Source organism: Mus caroli, unplaced genomic scaffold (genome assembly GCF_978045245.1).
Source record: "Mus caroli unplaced genomic scaffold, Mus_caroli_1 scaffold_57, whole genome shotgun sequence".
NCBI classification, from domain to species: domain Eukaryota; kingdom Metazoa; phylum Chordata; class Mammalia; order Rodentia; family Muridae; genus Mus; species Mus caroli.
The window spans coordinates 242,908-262,133 of NW_028227312.1; the positions used below are offsets into that span (position 1 = coordinate 242,908).

Genomic DNA, 19,226 nt, shown 5'->3' on the forward strand with positions numbered 1-19,226 from the left:
ATAAATAAATGAATAGATAAATAGATAAACAAATAAACAAATAAATATTTTAGGCAAATTTCGGCTCCACGTGTATTCTTTTTAGATTTCTATGGTATTTTAAAAGGTTTTGTAGAGTTTTTAGAAAAGTGATTTAGAGTTTCTTGATTTTCAGGATTCTATTGTATTTTTAGTGTTTTCTTTAAATGATTTTAGTGTATTTAAGTTTTGGTTTTTAATTAAAGCTTTAATTGACATCAGCCTTGTCCAGGGTGATCAGATAGGATACATGGGATTATTTCGATTTATTTATATCTGTTAATAGATAGAGAGAAAGTTATACAGTTAGAAACAAAGAAATAAAGAAAAAGAATGAAAGAGAGAGAGTGAGAGGAAGGGAGGAAATAAGGAAGGAAGGAAGGATTGAAGGAAAGATGAAGGAAGGAAAGAAAGAATGAAGGAAAGAGGGTAGAGAGAGAAAAATGATAGAAAAAATAAATAAAGACAAAAAATAAAGAAAAAGAGAGACGAAGAGATAAAGTTAGGAAGGAAGTAGGAAACAGAAAGAAAGAAAGAAAGAAAGAAAGAAAGAAAGAAAGAAAGAAAGAAAGAAAGAAAGAAAGAAAGGGAGAGAGAAAGAAAGAGAGAAAGACAGAAAGAGAGAAAGAGAGAAAGAGAGAAAGAGAGAAAGAGAGAAAGAGAGAAAGAGAGAAAGAGAGAAAGAGAAATACAGAATTTATTAAATAAATTAGTAATCATAAATAAATAAATAAATAAATAAATAAATAAATAAATAAATAGATATCTTAGGCATATTTTGGCTTATTGTGTATTCTTTTCAGATTTCTAGAGTATTTCAAAAGTTTTGTAGAGTCTTTAGTATAGTGATTTAGATTTTCTTGTTTTTCAGGCTTCTAATTTTTTTTTTTTTGTTCTGTTTTGTTTTGTTTTGTTTTGTTTTTTTAATGATGTTACTGTATTTTAGGGTTTTGATTTTAATTTATGCTTTAAGTGATTTCATTTTTAATGCATTTTACTGTATTTCTTATAGTTTTGTTTTTGTTGTTGTAATTTTTGTTGTTCTCTTTTTTCCAAAAAAAAATTTAGGGTTTTATATTTGGCGTTTCATTGTTTTGGTTTTGCCAGGCAGTGTTGACCATGCCTTTAATTCAAACTATTGAGAGGCAGATGTAAGTGATCTTTTTTTTTTTTTTTTTTTTTTTTTTACTTTGAGTTCAGCATGGTCTCTATAGGAGGCTAGAGGACAATAAGAGATACACAGAAAAACCCAATCTAAAAACCTCAAAAAAACAAAAAAAACAAAAAAAACAGAGGGAGAAAGAGACACAGAGAAAGAGAGACAGAGAGAGAGAGAGAGTGATAAGGTCAGAGAGAGAGAGATAGAGACACAGAGAGAGAGAGAGAGGGTCAGAGAGAAAGAGAGAGAGAGAGAGAGAGAGAGAGAGAGAGAGAGAGAGAGAGAGAGAGAGAGAGAGAGAGAGAGAGAGAAAGAGAAGAAATTTAGAAAGAAAAAAAAACAAACAAGGAAAGAAAAAGAAAAAAATAAGAAAAAGAGGGAGAGATATAGGAAGGAAGGAAGAAAGGAAGCAAGGTAGGAAGAAAGAAACAAAGAGAGGAAGGGAGAAAGAGAGAAAGAGACAGAAAAAAACATAGGGAAAAAGACAAAATTTATAAAATTTACAAAATTAATTTAAAATAAATAAACAAACAAACGTTTTAAGGATATTACAGGTTCATGTGTATTCTTTTTGGATTTGTATGGTATTTTAAAAGGATTTGTAGAGTTTTTAGAATAGTGATTTAGAGTTTCTTGTATTTCAGGCTTCTAATGTATTTTTAGTGTTTTCTTTCTTTTTTTTAATGATTTTAGTTTGTTTAAGTGTTTGGGTTTTTAATTAAGGTTTAATTGACTTTAGACTTTTCCTAGGTGATAAGATAAGATGCATGGGATCAATTCAAAATATTTATATCTTTGTGACAGAGGGAGAAAGTAATATAAAAAAAAAAAACCAAAGAACTAAAGAAAAAGAAAGAAAGACAGAGAGAGTGAGAGATAATGATAGGAAGGAAGGAAGGAAGGAAGGAAGGAAGGAAGGAAGGAAGGAAGGAAGGAAGGAAGGAAGGAAGGAAGAAGGAAGGGAGAGTGAGGAAAAGATAGAAAAAAGGAAAAAAATAAAGACAAGAAATAAAGAGACAAAGAGATAAAGTTAGGAAGAGGGGTGAAAGAGAAAGAAAGATAGAAAGAGAGAAAGTCAAAATTTATTAAATAAATAAGTAATTATGAATATAAATAAATAAATAAATAAATAAATATCTTAGGCATATTTCGGTTTCTTGTGTATTCTTTTCAGATTTCTAGAGTATTTCAAAATTTTTTAAGGACTTGAGTATAGTAATTTAGCGTTTCTGGTTTCGAGATTCTAATGTATTTTTTTTTGTTGTTCTGATTTGTTTTGTTTTGTTTGTTTTTTTAATTATGTTAGTATACTTTAGGGTTTCAGTTTTAATTTATGCTTTAACTGATTTCATTTTTTGAAGTATTGTACTGTATTTCTTGTAGTTTTTTTGTTGTTGTTGTAATTTTTGTTGTTCTCTTTTTTCCAAAAAAAAAAAAAAAAAAAAAAATTAGGGTTTTATCTTTGGTGTTTCATTATTTTGGTTTTGCCAGGCAGTGTTGAACATGCCTTTAATTCCAACTATTGAGAGGCAGATGTAAGTGATTTTTTTAATCAGAGTTCAGCATGGTCTCTACAGGAAGCAGAGGACAGTAAGAGATACACAGAAAAACCAAATCAAAAAGACTCAAAAAATAATTAACAGAGGGAGAGAGGGAGAGAGAGACAGAGAGAGAGAGAGATAGAGAGAGAGAGACAGAGACAGAGAGAGAGAGAGAGAGAGAGAGGGAGAGAGAGAGAGAGAGAGAGAGAGAAAGTTAGAAAAAAACAAACAAAAAATGAAAGAAAAAGAAAAAAGAAAAACTGGAGAGAGAGAGGATGAAAGGAAGAAGGATGGAAGGAAGGAAGGAAGGAAGGAAGGAAGGAAGGAAGGAAGGAAGGAAGGAAGGAAGGAAGGAAGGAAAGAAAGAAAGAAGGAAAGAAGGAAGGAAGGAAGGAAGGAAGGATGAGAGAGAGAAAGAAAGAAAGAAAGAAAGAAAGAAAGAAAGAAAGAAAGAAAGAAAGAGAGAAAGAGAGAAAGAGAGAAAGAGAGACAGACAGAGACAGAGACAGAGACAGAGATAGAGGAAGGGATAAAGAGAGAAAGATTCAGAGACAGAAACATAGGGAGAAAGAGAGAATTTACAAAATATACAAAATAAATTTAAAATAAATTAATGAGTGAATGAATGTATGAATGAATGAATGAATGAATGAATGAATGAATAAATAAATAAATAAATAAATAAGCAAACGTTATAGGGATATTTCGGCTTCATGTGTATTCATTTTAGATTCCTATGGTATTTTAAAAGGATTTGTAGAATTTTTAGAAAAGTGATTTAGAGTTTCTTCTTTTTCAGGTTTCTATTGTATTTTTAGTGTTTTCTTTATTTTTTAAATGATTTTATTTTATTTAAGTGTTTGGTTTTTAATTTAAGCTTTAATTGACTTCAGCCTTGTCCTGTGTGATCAAATAGGATGCATGGGATCATTTTGAAATATTTATATCTTTTTAGAGATTGAGAGAAAGTAATACAGAAAGAAACAGAGAAATAAAGAAAAGAATGAAAGAGGAAGAGAGTGAGAGAGAGTGAAAGGAAGGGAGGAAAGAAAGAAGGAAGGAATGATTGAATCAAGGATGAAGGAAGGAAAGAAAGAAGGAAGGAATGAGGGGAGAGTGAGAAAATGATAGAAAAAAAGAAAAAAGCAAATAAAGACAAAAAATAAAGAGAGAGACAAAGAGATAAAATTAGGAAGGAAGCAGGAAAGAGAAAGAAAGAAAGAAAGAAAGAAAGAAAGAGAGAGAGAGAGAGAGAGAGAGAGAGAGAGAGAGAGAGAAAGAAAGAAAGAAAGAAAGAAAGAAAGAAAGAAAGAAAGAAAGAAAGAAAGAAAGAAAGAAAGAAAGAGGGTGAGGGAAAGGGAAAGGGAAAGGGAGAGGCAGAGGGAGAAGAATGTGGGTACATTCAGATTGTCTGCCTTATTGTTTTGGTCAGTGTTTCAAACCTAAAAAACCAAATAAACAAACAAACAAAAAAAAAAAAAAAAGCGTAAAATTCTAAAAAAGCATATGATCCAGGAAGGTATTAAACTAACACAGATCAGCCTGCTTCTGAATGCTAGTCTTAAAAGGGAATACTCTATATTAGGCTCTTTTGGTTTTTTTATTTGTTATGTAAAAGATTTTAAAAGTTTTTCTCTATGGGATATGTGTGTGTATGTGCGTCTGTGTGTGTCTGTGTGTCTGTGTATCTCTGTGTCTTTGTCTGTGTGTGTGTGTTTGTGTGTGTGTGTGATCAGATTCTCTGGAACTACAATTGCAGATTGTTGTGAACCACTATGTGAGTGCTAGAAATTGAACCCTGTTCCTCTTCAAAAGCAACCAGTGTTCCTAAGCTGTGAGCCATCTTCTCAGTCCCTTCTGCCTCCTCTAACCTCCACTTCTCTGTTCATCTTACCCAGATATGTCTTTCATACCTACTTCTTCTGACTGTTTTTATTTGGTTAATTCCCCTTTGCTTTTCTCTTGTTTCCTCAACTCCTTCTTCAAGATTCTGCACTTCCTTTTGCTTTGGAAGATTCTCACCTAATTTAAATCCAGACTTTAGGGCATGTATTTAAAAATTTTGCTAGTTATTCTGACAATGCTTTCCTCTTGATGTCACCACTTGGGTAATGCTTTTACTCCTCTGCTTCTCTTTGGCAAAATATCATGGAGTCAGAGTGATTTACTTTTTTTCCTCATTTGCTTAATATGTCAGCATGCCCTGCTTATAGACTATGGTACAGCCGCTGTTTAACTTTCATAATTTTGGGTTATGTATTAATTTTTCCGGGAGTTCCAGATTGAATAGAGGGGGTTATTCCTCCAGATGATACTGACAGGCATGATTTAGAGTAGTCAGAAATAGAAATACTCAATTTTCCCAATATTGTAATCCTTTAAAACACAGCTCCCAAACCATAATGTTATTTCATTTCAACTTCAAATTATAATTTTGTTATAGTCATCGATTGTAATGTATATATCTTATAAACAAGATATTTGATATGGGATACTTTTAAAAAGGTTGTTTGAGCCCTGAGAGGAGTCTCAACCAATGGTTTGAAAACCACTAATCTGGACACGATGGGGGTACCATTACCAATATAGAGTGTTTACTAGTGTTGCTGGGAAGATGTCTCCCTCACTTGAAGGCAGAGGGAGTTCCAAGAACAGGCTTTTTCTGAGTCCCCATACTTCTGTCCAAACCTGTACACCTTGTTGATGATCACTGAAGTATCAAATGGCCATACTTAGTAAATTAGAGTAATCTTGTTTTCTTTTAAAATCTAGAAAATGATGATTCTAAAACTGGTTCCACTAGCTAAAAGCAGTGGCTGGCACTCTTTCTAGGGATCCCTTATGTAGTGTTCCTTTATATCTCCAAGGCCAACAGCAGATGGCAGAGTCCCTCCTGGGCTGTATTTCTCTGATCTATTCTCACCTGCTATGCTGCTTTCTTTCACGAAGAGTGCACATGATAATACTGAACTCATCCCGTCTTTAGTCAGCACAAATAGCCTATTTTTTTTCCTCTATGGCCCAGTTGCTCATGATTTTGAGACATAATCATACATCTTGTATTGACAAAAAGAATGACACTGATTTCTAGTATATAATGAAGCATATTTTGCATGACTTCTTTTCAGGAGCCAGGAAATTCAAGATGAAGACACCATCAGTAGATGAAGAAATTCTCGTTGGATGTTGCCCTCACAGAAGGGATCCAATGGGCTAGTAACAAGGAAACAAACTCCCTGTCATAATTAAACCTTTTCTATGACAGCATTTTTCATTGATTTTTATTTGTAGGTCCTATCCCTCCTGACCCAGTCCAATTTTTCCAAATATATTAAAACCTGAGGATTAGTCTACAGAAAATTACATTTGCGGAAACACATTGAAGCATTATATGAAGGTGAATATTTGAAAATCTATAGTAGTGTGGGGGCAATATTCTTTATACCTCATGTACACTTAAAATCTCTAGCTACTTTCTTCCCTGTGAAAGCATGGCAGCCCACTGAGTGACTTTTTTTTGATGCATAATGATATACAAAACTTAATCACTTTGCCATATCCTGTCACCCATATCCAGCTCAAAATGCAACATCCACATGAGAGTAGAAACATAAATAAATTTAATAGTGTCTTGAAGCTAAAATTCCCAATTTAATCAAACCATCATTTAGAATCAGCTACTTAATACCAATGTGCTTTAAATGTACAAGTCACTGGGCTTTGTTGTGACTCTTTGCACAGGTCAATAGGGACCTTTAACCATTTTCATCCTCCCCACTATCCTCCATTTCTATCTTCTCAGACCCCCCTGCTGGTGCCCTTACTCTTCCAAAATATCTCCTTTTATTTAATGTGCCTTTTTAAAATTATAAATTGACAATTGTCATTTTGATTTTAGCTTGTCTCACCTAACACAATTTGATGAGAAATACCTCTCTCCTTTTCTCTCTCTCTCTCTCTCTCTCTCTCTCTCTCTCTCTCTCTCTCTCTCTCTCTCTCTCTCTCTCTCTCTCATTTTTAAGAAATTCATCCAGTGGGGCTGGCATCTATATTTCCTCCATAGCTTGTCTATTTCACACAGTATAACAATCAACATTGATGATATGGATGTGTAGAGGTGCTTCTTAGATTTTTTTAGAACGTAAATCAACCTGGGAAGATAGTACCTCAGATGAACACTGTCTCCATCACACTGGCCTGTGGTCACCTCTGTAAGGAATGATCTTTTGTTGGTGGCTGACCTGGAAGAATCTAACCCACTATGTAGTTAGGGTCATCCCCTATAAAGAGGATGTAATGTGTGGAGGGGACTGAAAAAACATTTTTTAAGCACTTAAGATCAATGTGGCATGAACAATTAAAGTGCCCTCTAATTTGTAAGTAAATTCCATTCTTACCTATGTCCAGAATTCTGTCTACCCATATTTCAAAAGTAAAATTACATTATCTATTTCTTCCTGTTTTACTGCATTTAATCTACGAATTTCCTTGTAACCAGAAATGCTGGTAAATTTTAAAGACATTTAAAATGTGACTGGTAGATATCGGGTTTCTTTTAAGTTTAACTCAAATTTGAAAGCAGACCCAAGGTCTATGATTTCCTTGCACTTTACAAAGAATACATAATTCATGATTGCAATTGGCTTCAATGCAATGTATTCAATCCTATTAAATTCCAGCTTTGTTTGAATAAAAATTGTCCTCCTCTAACTGTGGGTTTTCATAAAGTGAATATTGTGCTATCCTGTGTGTTGCCTCAAGAGTCTGGCAACATTTCTGATTCCAAGAACAGCTTAAAGATAACCAAGGGAAAGATTGGTACAGGAAAAATAACCACCAAGTATGTTGGCATGCCAGACACCGAAGACTTTCACAGAAGGAAAATAAAAAAAAAAAGTAAACAAACAAAAAAAACAAAACAAACAAACAAACAAGAAAAGCAAATACACAATAAAAATGGTGCAAGAGTGAATCTACTTGAGCAGCATGTGAATCAGGAAATCAGGCCATTTTTATAGGGATTCATTTATTCAATTATTCATTTATTCATTTATTCATTTATTCATTTATTCATTTATTCATTTATTCATTTATTCATTTATTCATTTATTCATCTATTCATCTATTCATCTATTCATCTATTCATATATTCATCTATTCATTTATTCATTTATTCATTTCATTTATTCATTTATTCATTTATTATTATTTATTCATTTCTTCATTTATTCGTTTAATTTATTCACTTATTTGCGTATTCGCTTATTGATTTATTCATTTATTTATTCGTTATTTATTCGTTTATTCGTTTATTCGTTTATTCATTCATTCATTCATTCATTTATTCATTTATTTATTTATTTATTTATTTATTTATTTATTTATTTATTTATTTTGGATTTCTAGGAGGCCATATGAAAATATAAATTCTAGATGCTCAACGTTTCTGAGTGTAACTCCAGAAGGAACCAGCCTGATAGGGGTTCTATGATGTAAGCGAGATAGGTGATGTCACAGAGAACTGGTCAGAGTTTGCACAACTATTCCACTTGGAGACACTAGAATTCCTTGAAGTCGTGTTCAGTATCTTCACAGTGGTGAGTGAAAGCCAGGTCAGCTCCTGACCCACAAAGTCGTTCCAGAGGCTTTTGGTACCTGGCCTGTTTCCGAAGACAGAATCTTGAACACTAGGATATTTTTGTGGGGTATGCACCTTTATGGAGTAACTTGGACTCTCATAGCTCCTTAAGGCTATATGTTTTCCCTCCTTTAGTGAGTAACTGCACATTCTAATTTCTCTCATGTTTGGATTCTAGGGGGATGGATGGTCTACATTATTTGATCTCATGAGTTTATTAACCTTGCTAACAATATCTCGTTCACAATTCCACTAATATGCCAAAACTTCCATTGTCCATGTGCATTTTAGAAGATATTAGTTCTAAATTGCTGATATGGCAAGGACTTGTTGTCCCAGAAAATGTTTAGATTACATGCTGAAACAGATTTTTGATAATATTTAGATATTATATTTAGCATTAAATCTTTTCCTTTAAAAACAATGACTATTTACTCGAAAAATTGAAATATAAAGAATTCACATTGATGGTTTGTTATGTTGCTGCTGAGAATGTTTTAGCCCTTTTTACTACCCTTTCCTTAGTAATCATGCACACACCCTGTTTCTACTCTTAATCAAACAAGCAAACACAATATCAAACTAAATATCCAACCAACCAAACAAGAAAATGCTGTGTTACTAAGATGAGTGTTGTCTTTATTCTCAACTTTGCATGCCTCCTCGATTATTATTGGCAAAGGCCAACTCACTTCACTTATCCCTCCTGTAAGCCCCTGGCCAAGATATATTTTAGATGGCTGGGCAAGCCATCTTTTGTAAAATATCTCTTCATGATTAGGTATAATTCTATCCTCTTGGGATTGTTTCCCTGTATTTAATTTCTGACATAGAATAGATCCCTGTAAATAGAAGGTAGACTGAGGGAGAAAAATCACTGAATATTTAGAAATAAAACCAAGTAATGCTGAGGCAGAAGGTTTTCAAGTTCAAAGTCACCTTGTTAAAGGGTAGCCTATGTAACTTAATAAGTCTCTGTCTCAAAATAAGGGTAAAAACAGAGCCAGAATAAAGACCAAGGAATAAAACTGGTGATTTCTAATTAGGAAACTATAAGCTTGTCATACTGTGTTGTCATAAGGTAAAGGGGAAATTCCTGGATTAACTAACAATAGAATTCACAAAAGTAAAAGTCGTTTGCAATAGTGATTGTGTTTGACATCATGAGAATGTGTACATTTGGGATATGCAACAAACATAAAAATATATTTTTCAGAAATTATTCAGAAGGAATTTGTTTCTATTCACTGAAATTAACTAGTTGAATGGACTGTATGAGTACCTCTAACCCAAACACAGCAACACAGAATTCAAGATAAGGGGGCAGTAATAAATGTCTCTTCCCTCTCTGCAGCAAAACACATGTAAAGGTCAAAAGAATAACCCAATTCAAAACAGCAGTCACTCAAAAATAAATGTTTTCAATGTTTATTTTCCAGAAAAACCTTCAGCAAGTAAGTTTCAAGCCTTTGTCTTTTTATTGTAGGTCCAATGGTTAAAGGTGATAGAAAATGTATTGATACTTCAAAAGTTGCTGCAAATAGTGGCAATGTCCAATCAATCAGTAGTTGGGCCATTTCATATAAGTTACTGAATGTTTTATTGTTGGACAGAATGGTCCTCGGATAGAGGATTTGTAGTTAGGCTTCAAAACGCTGAAAAAATTCTCTGGTAACCATTCCCAGGGAGTGTTGACAAGCTTACTTGCACATTGTAATTAGGTGCAGATCTTGCATCATAAGCCCCATAACTGTAGAGGGAGAAATGATCGCCATCAGGGCCGTGAAAAGCTGGCAGTGTATTCCAGACATTCAGGAAATTGCCATATACTTGAGAAAAATTAACTCCTCCAGTACTTCCACCACTTCCAGCTGCCCCACAAAAGTTTCCATTTGCTCCGATGTTATGTAGATTTGGTCCAAAACTGTTTTGGGTTGCTCCCACCGAATACTGACTTGACCCAAAGGCACTTGGGTTTGCCCCAAGAACATACTGGCTTATCCTGAAAACATGTGGGTTTGTCGCCAAAACATTTTGGTTTGTCCAGATATTGTATGGATTTGCCACATGAGCATAGCAGTTTGTCCTGCAGGTATCTGAGTTGGTACCCAAACTATACTGGCCTGCCCCAAAAGCATTTGGACTTGTTCCAGAAGCATATTGGCCTATCCCATAAGCATCTGAGTATGTTCCAAAAGGATACTGGTTTGTCCAGAAAGCATTTTGATTTGCCCCCAAAGCATATTGGTTTATCCCGAAAGTATTTGAAAATGCTGCCAAAGCATACTGGCTCACTCCTAAGGAATTTCCGTATGTTCCCAAAGTGTATTGGCTTATACTTAAGGTGTTTGGAAGAGTATACTGGCTTGCCAAGATGGTATTTGGGTTTGCCTCCAGAGCACAATTGATTACCCATACAGTATTTGAGCTTGACCTCAAAGTATTACTGCTTGCCATGAAATCAGTTGAATTTGTCAAAAAAAAAAACCATTAGAGTTCGACTGGAAAGCATTGGGGGTATCCCTGAAACCACAGACAGTTGCCAAAGGTACATCCGAGTTTGCTCTAGAAGTATATGAGTCAGCTCTGTGGGCATCTTGGTTGGCTTCTTGAGCATCGGGGTTAGCCATAGTGTGGAAGCTTGGGCTGCTTCCTCCTCTCCAATTGTTTTCTAACTCCACAGCTGGAACTGATTTTCTTGTCCTATCCTTAGCTATAGTCTTTCTTTTACTCAACTGTCTAGCTGTATATTCTTTAGGGTATGCCATTTTAACTTCACAACGACTGGAGCCAATGAAATGGTACCTGGTTTCTAAAACCTTTCTAACGGGGTTTTCATCCCTGTATTTGATAAAGCCGAAAGCTCTTCTTTCCTGCGTATCTGAACACAGTGGAAGCTCTATAGCCTCTATCTGCCCAAATGTGCCAAAGTAAGCTCTTATTTTTTCTTTAGACATCCGCGCGTTCAGCCCACCCACAAAAATCTTTTTATTGGAGAATTGAGATACCAGGGCTTTAGCCCTTTTAAATTTTATTTTCTTGCCATCAACTTTGTGGTCTTTCACTCGAAGCACCTTCTCTACTGTGGCACTGTCTTTGAAAAGCACGAATCCAAATCCCCTAGACAGACCGGTATTTGGGTCTGTTTTTATAATAAAGTCTATTACTTCACCAAACTTAGACAAGTATTCCAGAAGTACCTGCTTGCTCATTTCTTGGGAAAGTCCCCCGATGAACATCTTACTAGCATCCTGTTCGTTCTTGGTGGCACCGATTTTGAACCCTTCCCGAAATTGGTCTCTTTCATTATCCTTTCTCACAGCGAGACTGGCAGTATTCATGGTATATAGGCTGGATGGAGGTGATTTGACTGTTGGATAAACACTGGCCTAGGCACAAATGGCGGGGGCATAGCTGTCCTCAGGGAGTCGAGGAAATTATTGCACAACCGTGACAAAATAGAAACAAGCATTATAACTAGAGACAAGGCAGGAGCTGCCTCTCATTCTAAACTGGGGGGGTGGGGGTGGGGAAGGATGCCGGGGGGGGGGGGCAGTGATAGTGTCTGATTTGTCCCTAAAAGGTGTTGATGCTTGCAATGTAAAAAGCAGCCCTACCTATAGACTTTCTTTTTGTGTTTATAACACCCCCAAAAGGAATAGTATGGTAGAAAAGGAAGCCTTTTCGATGTTGATTCTGTCTTTTCATGTTACATCTCTTTGAATTTTGTTAAAAACAATTTATTTTTCCTGAACATTTCTTTGAATGTTCAAAAAACTCTTCACTTCATACTTTAGATGTGCTTCATATTAATCTTCACTATTTGAAATAAGACTGAAATGGGAAAGTAATACAAAGTTGAGACATCCTACAGGAAAAACAGAATGTCTATGGGTTTGTATATTTTACCAAAGGACTCTAAAGGAACATTTTAAAATAAAAGCTTCACTGAGATTCATTTATAACATTTACCCTTTAAATGTAAAATGCATTTACATCGTAGTGATAATATTTAGGAAATGTGCCATCATCTTCTAAGTCTGTAAACCATTTAAGCAGTCACTCCTCATTTCTGGATGACCCACTTAATGGTATAATATGTTGGTTTTCTCTTTTATTTCTCATAATACTGTTTTCCAGATGCTGTAATATACAATAATATTTTCTTCTTTATCCATTGTGTGAATGTAGTAAATTTTGTTTTCATAATTTACAATATCACTTACCATTTTGTTTTTTTCCTTTATTCCATATATGAAAACATTCACACACACACACACACACACACACACACACACACACACACACACACACACACACACAGTGGACTTTTTTCTGGCAACCATTTTTGTTTGTTTGTTTGTTTGTTTGTTTCTTTCTTTCTTTCTTTCTTTTTTTCTTTCTTTCTTTCTTTTTTTGTGGACAGTTAAATATATACTCCCCATTTTTCTCTTCTATTGAGAAAGCATTTAATATTGAGATTTTTTCCCAATATTTAAAACACACAGATCAAATTTTAGAATTTTTTTTTCTTTTTTTTTTGGGCAATTTCTGTGCTTGTCACTACCCATTAGATATAATGTACTTGTTTGTCTATTATTTCCTCCTTCTAATATTATTCCTATGAAAAGGGAGATTTTATGTGTCTCCATAATTTTTCCCAAAGTTCATGTATAGAACTATTCTAGAGGAATATTAATGTTTATGGCATCATTACTATGTTAAGAATCATGGCCAACTATCCCTCTCCAAATTGAAGGCTTAAATATTAAGAATAATTTAAATACCAGAAATTAAGCTACATTCTATAAATACCTTCAGGACTCGACAGTTGCAACTTACCACATAATGGTCTTTATGCTTGCCTCCTTGATTCAATGGATGGGACCAGTTTAAAGTTGGAAAATGTTGAATGTGAAGATATAAAATACAGCTTCATGGCATGATAGATGCCCCAGTGGAGAAAAGTTGAGAGCAGGGAAGTGGGTGTGGGTGGGTGAGTAGAGGAACACCCTCTTTTGAGCAGGGGGAGAGAGGATGGGATACAGAATTTCTGAGAGGCGGGAAACCAGGAAAGGATATAACATTTGAAGTGTAAATAAATAAAATATCCAATAAAAATAAGTAAACATAAAAAATATAGCTTCATAATATGCTGATGAATATGATCAATTTTCTATGGATATAACTTGCCAAGAAACAACAATTTTTTTTTAAATATTCACTATTCCACCATCATTTTTCCCTTTGAATCAAAGTGTTATGACCATCCATAGAAGATTTCACTGGAAGCCAGGTAAAACAGTTTTCTATCACTTTTCTTAACATGGACAAATTTCACATATGAAAATTCCACTTGAGAACTCTCTTAGCTGTCAAAGCCACCATTCCTGTAAGAAGAGGCCTTTGTAATTAACAAAATATTTCTATAGGTGGGTTAGTAAAGGTTCTCTAGGGAAAAAGATCTTCTCTTTCTGTTTACATACCGTTACATGCACACACATACACTCATAGGCAAACACATACACACGGCTTCACACACAACCTAATACACACACAGACACACAAGCACACGTACAAACACACGTTCAAACACACACACACACACACATATACTGGAGTGGGTTGATGAAATGACAGGGAAGGAATGCACTTGCTAGCAAGGCAAGAGCAAGAAGGCAAGAACAAGAAGCTTTCTTTTTCCATGTCCTTTTGTAAGCTCCAGCAGAGGAGTGTATTCCTGCCTCAAGATCCAGATTAATAGCATGTTTCTTCTTGACTCAATGGTTCAAACCAAGTCCCTCCCTCCCAAGAAATCCCACAGGTTTGTTCTAAATTTCTCGATTGTAGTTCACTCCAGAGGTAGTCAAGTTGACAACCAAGAGTAGCCATCACAATAGGTTTTTAGTATATTTATCTAGGCCCTGTGATGTCTGTAGTTATATCAGTTAAATTTCTCATGAAATGTGGGTGTTTTATTCTGTAAGAATTATCATCTCTTTGAATCAATAGACTATTTCCATACATGGCACCAAGAAAACAATAATGAAAACAGTTTCTTTAAGAATGAATAATATTGTCAATAAAATTGAAGTGTAAGGAAAATAAGTTATTTCACAAGGAAAACTTAATCCTTTAGCAAAAGTTTGCTATATCATACTTTTATTATATTTGGGACCCTGTCTTACTCTAAATTTTTCAGCTTTCTTAACATTGTAGTAGTCCCTTAGATTTTTTTTCTTGAGAACCTACAATAATTTTCTATACATCATGTTACCTTACATCTAATACCCATTTCATTCTTACCATCTTTCCCACTATCTAGTAGCAGCTGGTCTAATAAAAAAAAAATGGTGTGAACCCCATATGTATATATTTTTGTATTTTTAGTGACCATGGATTGTTATTATATTTGAGAAGATTAGGAGACATGGCTTTGTTTGAAGAAGTGTCTTATTGAGTGTAGCCTTTGAAGAGTCAAAAGCCCACACCAAGCTTATTGTCACTTTCTTTGCCTATGGATGAGAAAGTAGTTCTTAACTACTACTCTAACATCTGCCAGCATTCTACCATGCTTCCGGGAACTGATCAATTTTAGGGACATTTTTGAATTCTTGTGTATTTTTTCTTTTCTTTTCTTTTCTTTTCTTTTCTTTTCTTTTCTTTTCTTTTCTTTTCCTTTCTTTTCTTTTCTTTTCTTTTCTTGTTTTTTTTTTTTTTTTTTTTAGAATTTTAGGGTTTTTTTTTCAGCATTCTATTGTAAATTTTATTTATTTATTTCTTCATTTTACTGGTTTTGAAAAAAAAGAAAGAAAGAGAGAAAGAGAGAAATGATAGAAAGAAAGAAAGAAAGAAAGAAAGAAAGAAAGAAAGAAAGAAAGAAAGAAAGAAAGATAGGAAGGAAGAATGAAAGAAAGGAAGGAAGAAAGAGAGAAAGAGAGAAAGATAGCGTAAAAGAAAGAATCGAACTTTAGGGCCATTTTTGCCATCTTTGTTTTTTTTTTTTTTTTGAATTTTAGGGTTTTGTTTTGTTTTGTTTTATGGTTTGTAGGGTTTTAGAAGAGTGTTTTACAGGTTTTTTTTTCCCTTTCTAAAGTATTTTTAGGGTTTTTTTTTCTTTCTGTTTTTATTAAAGGATTTTTAATGTATTTCAGGGTATTGGATTTTCATTTAGGATTCTGGAAATTTATTTCTTTTAATATTTCAACGTTCTTCTTAGTTATTGTTGTTATTGTTATTCTTGAATATTTATTTATATTTGATGATTTTAATTTTGGCATTTCATAGTTTTAGACTTACCAAGCAATGGTGGCCCATGCCTTTAACCCACCAATTGAGAGAAAGAGGTAGGTGAAATATTTATTTCAAGGCCAGCCTTGGCTTCAGAGTGAGCTCCAGGACAGTCAGAGATGGAAAGAGAACCAGAGTCTCCAAAACCTCAAAAAAAAAAAAAAAAAGAAAGAAAGAAAGAAAGGAGGGAGGGAGGGAGGGAGGGAGGGAGGAAGAAAAGAAGGAAAGAAAAAATAAAGAGAGAATGGAAAGAATTTTAGGGACCGTTTTGGCTTCTTGTGTGTATATATATATATATATATATATATATATATATATATATATATATAATTTGAGTTTTTTTATTTTTGTTTTTTAGGGTTTGTAGGGTTTTTATAAGAGGGTTTTTTTGTTTTCAGTCTTACAGTGTGTTTTTAGTGATTTTTTTTTTTCTCGTTTTTTTGTTTTTTTTGTTCGTTTGTTTAGTATTTTAGTGTGTTTTAGGCTTTTGGCATTTTATATAGGCTCCAGGGTTTGGGTTTTTTTTGGTTTTTGATTTTTTTGTGTTTGTGTTTTTTTTTATTTGTTTTGTTTTAGTTTTTTGGTTTCTTTTTTAGTATTTTAATGTTTTTGTTTTTGTTTTCATTTTTGTTTTTGTTTTTTGTGTGTATGTGTGTGTGTGTTCTTGACAATTCATTTAAAATTTTAGGGTTTAATTTTGTTGTTTTATAGTTTTAGGTTTGCTAGGCCATGGTGACCTCTGCCCTTAAATCCAGCAATTGGGATGAACAGGTATGTGGTTTTTGAGTTCAAGGCAAGCCTGGTCTACAGGGTGAATCCCAGGACAGCCACAGATACAAAGAGAAGTACAGTCTTTAAAAACTCAAAAAAGGAAGCCAGGCATGGTGGTGCATGCCTTTAATCCCTGAAAGAAGGAAAGAAAGAAAGAAAGAAAGAAAGAAAGAAAGAAAGAAAGAAAGAAAGAAAGAAAGAAAGAAAAGAAAGAAAGAAGAAAGAAAGAAAGAGAGAAAGAAAAAAGGAAAGAAAATAAGAAATGAACTTTAGGGCCATTTTTGTTTTTTTGTTTTTTTTTAGAATTTTAGGGTTTTTGTTGTTTTCATGGTGTGTAGAATTTTTATAAGAGACTTTTAGAGTTTTCTTTTTTTTTGTTGTTTTGTTTTGTTTTGTTTTTCGGCTTCCAATTTTTTTTTTTTTTTTTTTTTTTTAAGGATTTTATTTCGTTTCCCGTTTTTGAGGTTTTATTTTTGGTTTCAGGGGCTTTTTTTGTTTTGTTTTTTTATTTTAATGTTCTTCTTAGTTTTTTCTTTTTGTTGCTATACTTCTGGAATTTTATTTTTATATGAAGGTTTTAATTTTGGTGTTTCAAAGTTTTAGGGTTGCCAGGCAATGGTGGCCCATGCCTTTAACATAGCACTTGTGAAAAAGTGGTAGGGGATTTTTGAGTTCAAGGCCAACATTGTCTACAGAGAGAGATCCAGGACAGCCAGAGATGCACAGAGAACCACACTCTCCAAAACAAAACAAAACTAAACAAAACAAAGAAGGAAGGAAGGAAGGAAGGAAGGAAGGAAGGAAGGAAGGAAGGAAGGAAAAAAGAAATAAAGGAAGGAAGAAGGAAGGAATAAAATAAAAAATGCAAAGTGTTTTAAGGACATTTTTTTACTTCCTTTGCATTATTTTATTTTATTTTATTTTATTTTATTTTATTTTATTTTATTTTATTTTATTTTATTTTATTTTTAGAATTTTAGTGTTTTCTGTAATGGTTTGTAGGGTTTTATATATGTTCTGGTTTTTTGTTTTTGTTGTTGTTTTTTGTTTTGTTTTGTTTGTTTTGTTTTGTTTGTTTGTTTATTTTTTTCCTTTTTTCAGACTTCCAGTGTCCTTTTCTTGTTTTTTCTTTTTTTTTAAGAATTATAGTGTGCTTTAGAGTTGTGGGGTTTTATTTAGGTTCAGATTTTTTAAAAATTATTATTATTTTAATGTTTTTTTATCGTTTTAATTTTTTTAATTTATTTGTGTGTGTGTGTGTGTATGGGTTCTTGAATATTTATTTAAAAAATTAGGGTTTTAATTTTGGTATTTTATAGTTTTAGGGTTGCCAGGCAATGGTGTTCCATGTCTTCAAACCTAGCACTTGGGATGATCATACCCAGTCTCCCAAAATTGAAAAAAGAAAAAAAGAAAAAGAAACAAAGAGAGAAAGAGAAAGAGAGAGAGAGAGAGAGAGAGAGAGAGAGAGAGAGAGAAAGAGAGAGAGAGAGAGAGGGAGAGAGGGAGGGAGGGAGGGAGGGAGGGAGGGAGGGAGGGAGGGAGGGAGGGAGGGAGAGGGAGGGAGGGAGGGAGGGAGGAAGGAAGGAAGGAAGGAAGGAAGGAAGGAAGGAAGGAAGGAAGGAAGGAAGAATGAATAAAATAAAGAATGTAAAGAGTTTTAGGGACAAGTTTGGCTTCCTTGGCAATTTTTTTTCTCTTAATTTTAGCGTTTATTTTTTTTTAATGGTTTGTAAGGATTTTTATATGTGTTCTATTTATTTTTTCAGACTACCAGTGTCTTTTTCGTGCTTTTTCTAGTTTTTTAAAGAATCATAGTGTGCTTTTTAGAGTTTTAGGGTTTTAATTAGGTCCAAGTCTTTATTTTTTTAATTATTATTTTAATATTGTTCTGAGGTTTTTAATTTTTAAATTTATTTGTGTGTGTGTGTGTTCTTAAATAATCATTTTAAAAAATTATGGTTTTAATTTTGGTGTTTCATAATTTTAGGATTCCCAGGCAACGATGGCCCATGTCTTTAAACCCACCACTTAGGATGAACAGGTAGGTGATTTCTGAGTTTAAGGCCAGCCAGGTCTACAGAGTGAGTTCCAGGACATCCAGAGACAAAAAGAGAATTACAGTCTAAAAAACTCAAATACTCAAAAAAAAAAAAAAAAAAAAAAAAAAAAAAAAAAAAAAAAAAAAAAAAAAGGCCAGGCTAGGTAGTGCTAGCCTTTAATCCCAAAACAAAAAAACAAACAACAACAACCTAAAAAAACAAAAAACGAAACAACAACAACAACAACAAACCCAAACAAACAGAAAAAAAAAAAAGAAAATAATTTTAATGACATTTTTGATATTGTGTATTTTTTTTAATTTTAGGTTTTTTCTTTTCTTTTTCTTTTTTTTTTTCTTTTTCTTTTTCAGGGATTGTAGTGTTTTTAGTAGCGTGTTTTTAAAATTTGTTTGTTATTTCCTTTCAAGCTTCTAGTATTTTTTGTTTTTTTTGTTTTTTGTTTATCTTTCTTACTCGTTTTGAAAAGATGTTAGTGTATTTAAGAGTTTTGGTGTTTCATTTAGTCTTCGGGATTTTATTTTTTATTATTTTAATGTTTTTCTTATTTTTTTTTGTTTTTTTTTGTTTTCTTTTTTTTGTGGTGTGTGTGTTCTTGAAATTTATTTAAAATTTTGGTGTTTTAATTTTAGATTTCATAATTTTACAGATGCCAGGTAATTGTGGCCCATGAGTTTAATGTAGCACTTGGGAGGAAGAGGTAGGAAATATTTGAGTTGGAGTACAGCCTATTCTACAGAGTGCCTTCC

At 33.4% G+C, this 19,226-nt stretch overlaps 1 protein-coding gene across 1 annotated transcript; it reads right to left on the reverse strand.

The window, feature by feature from the left end:
* Nucleotides 1–10,003: 10,003 nt before the first annotated feature.
* Nucleotides 10,004–11,737, reverse strand: LOC146999672 (uncharacterized). Its single transcript, XM_085834460.1, is given in 2 exon segments — nt 10,004–10,840; nt 10,843–11,737. Coding segments are annotated over 2 exon segments (1,692 nt in total). The 5' UTR covers nt 11,698–11,737.
* Nucleotides 11,738–19,226: the final 7,489 nt, after the last annotated feature.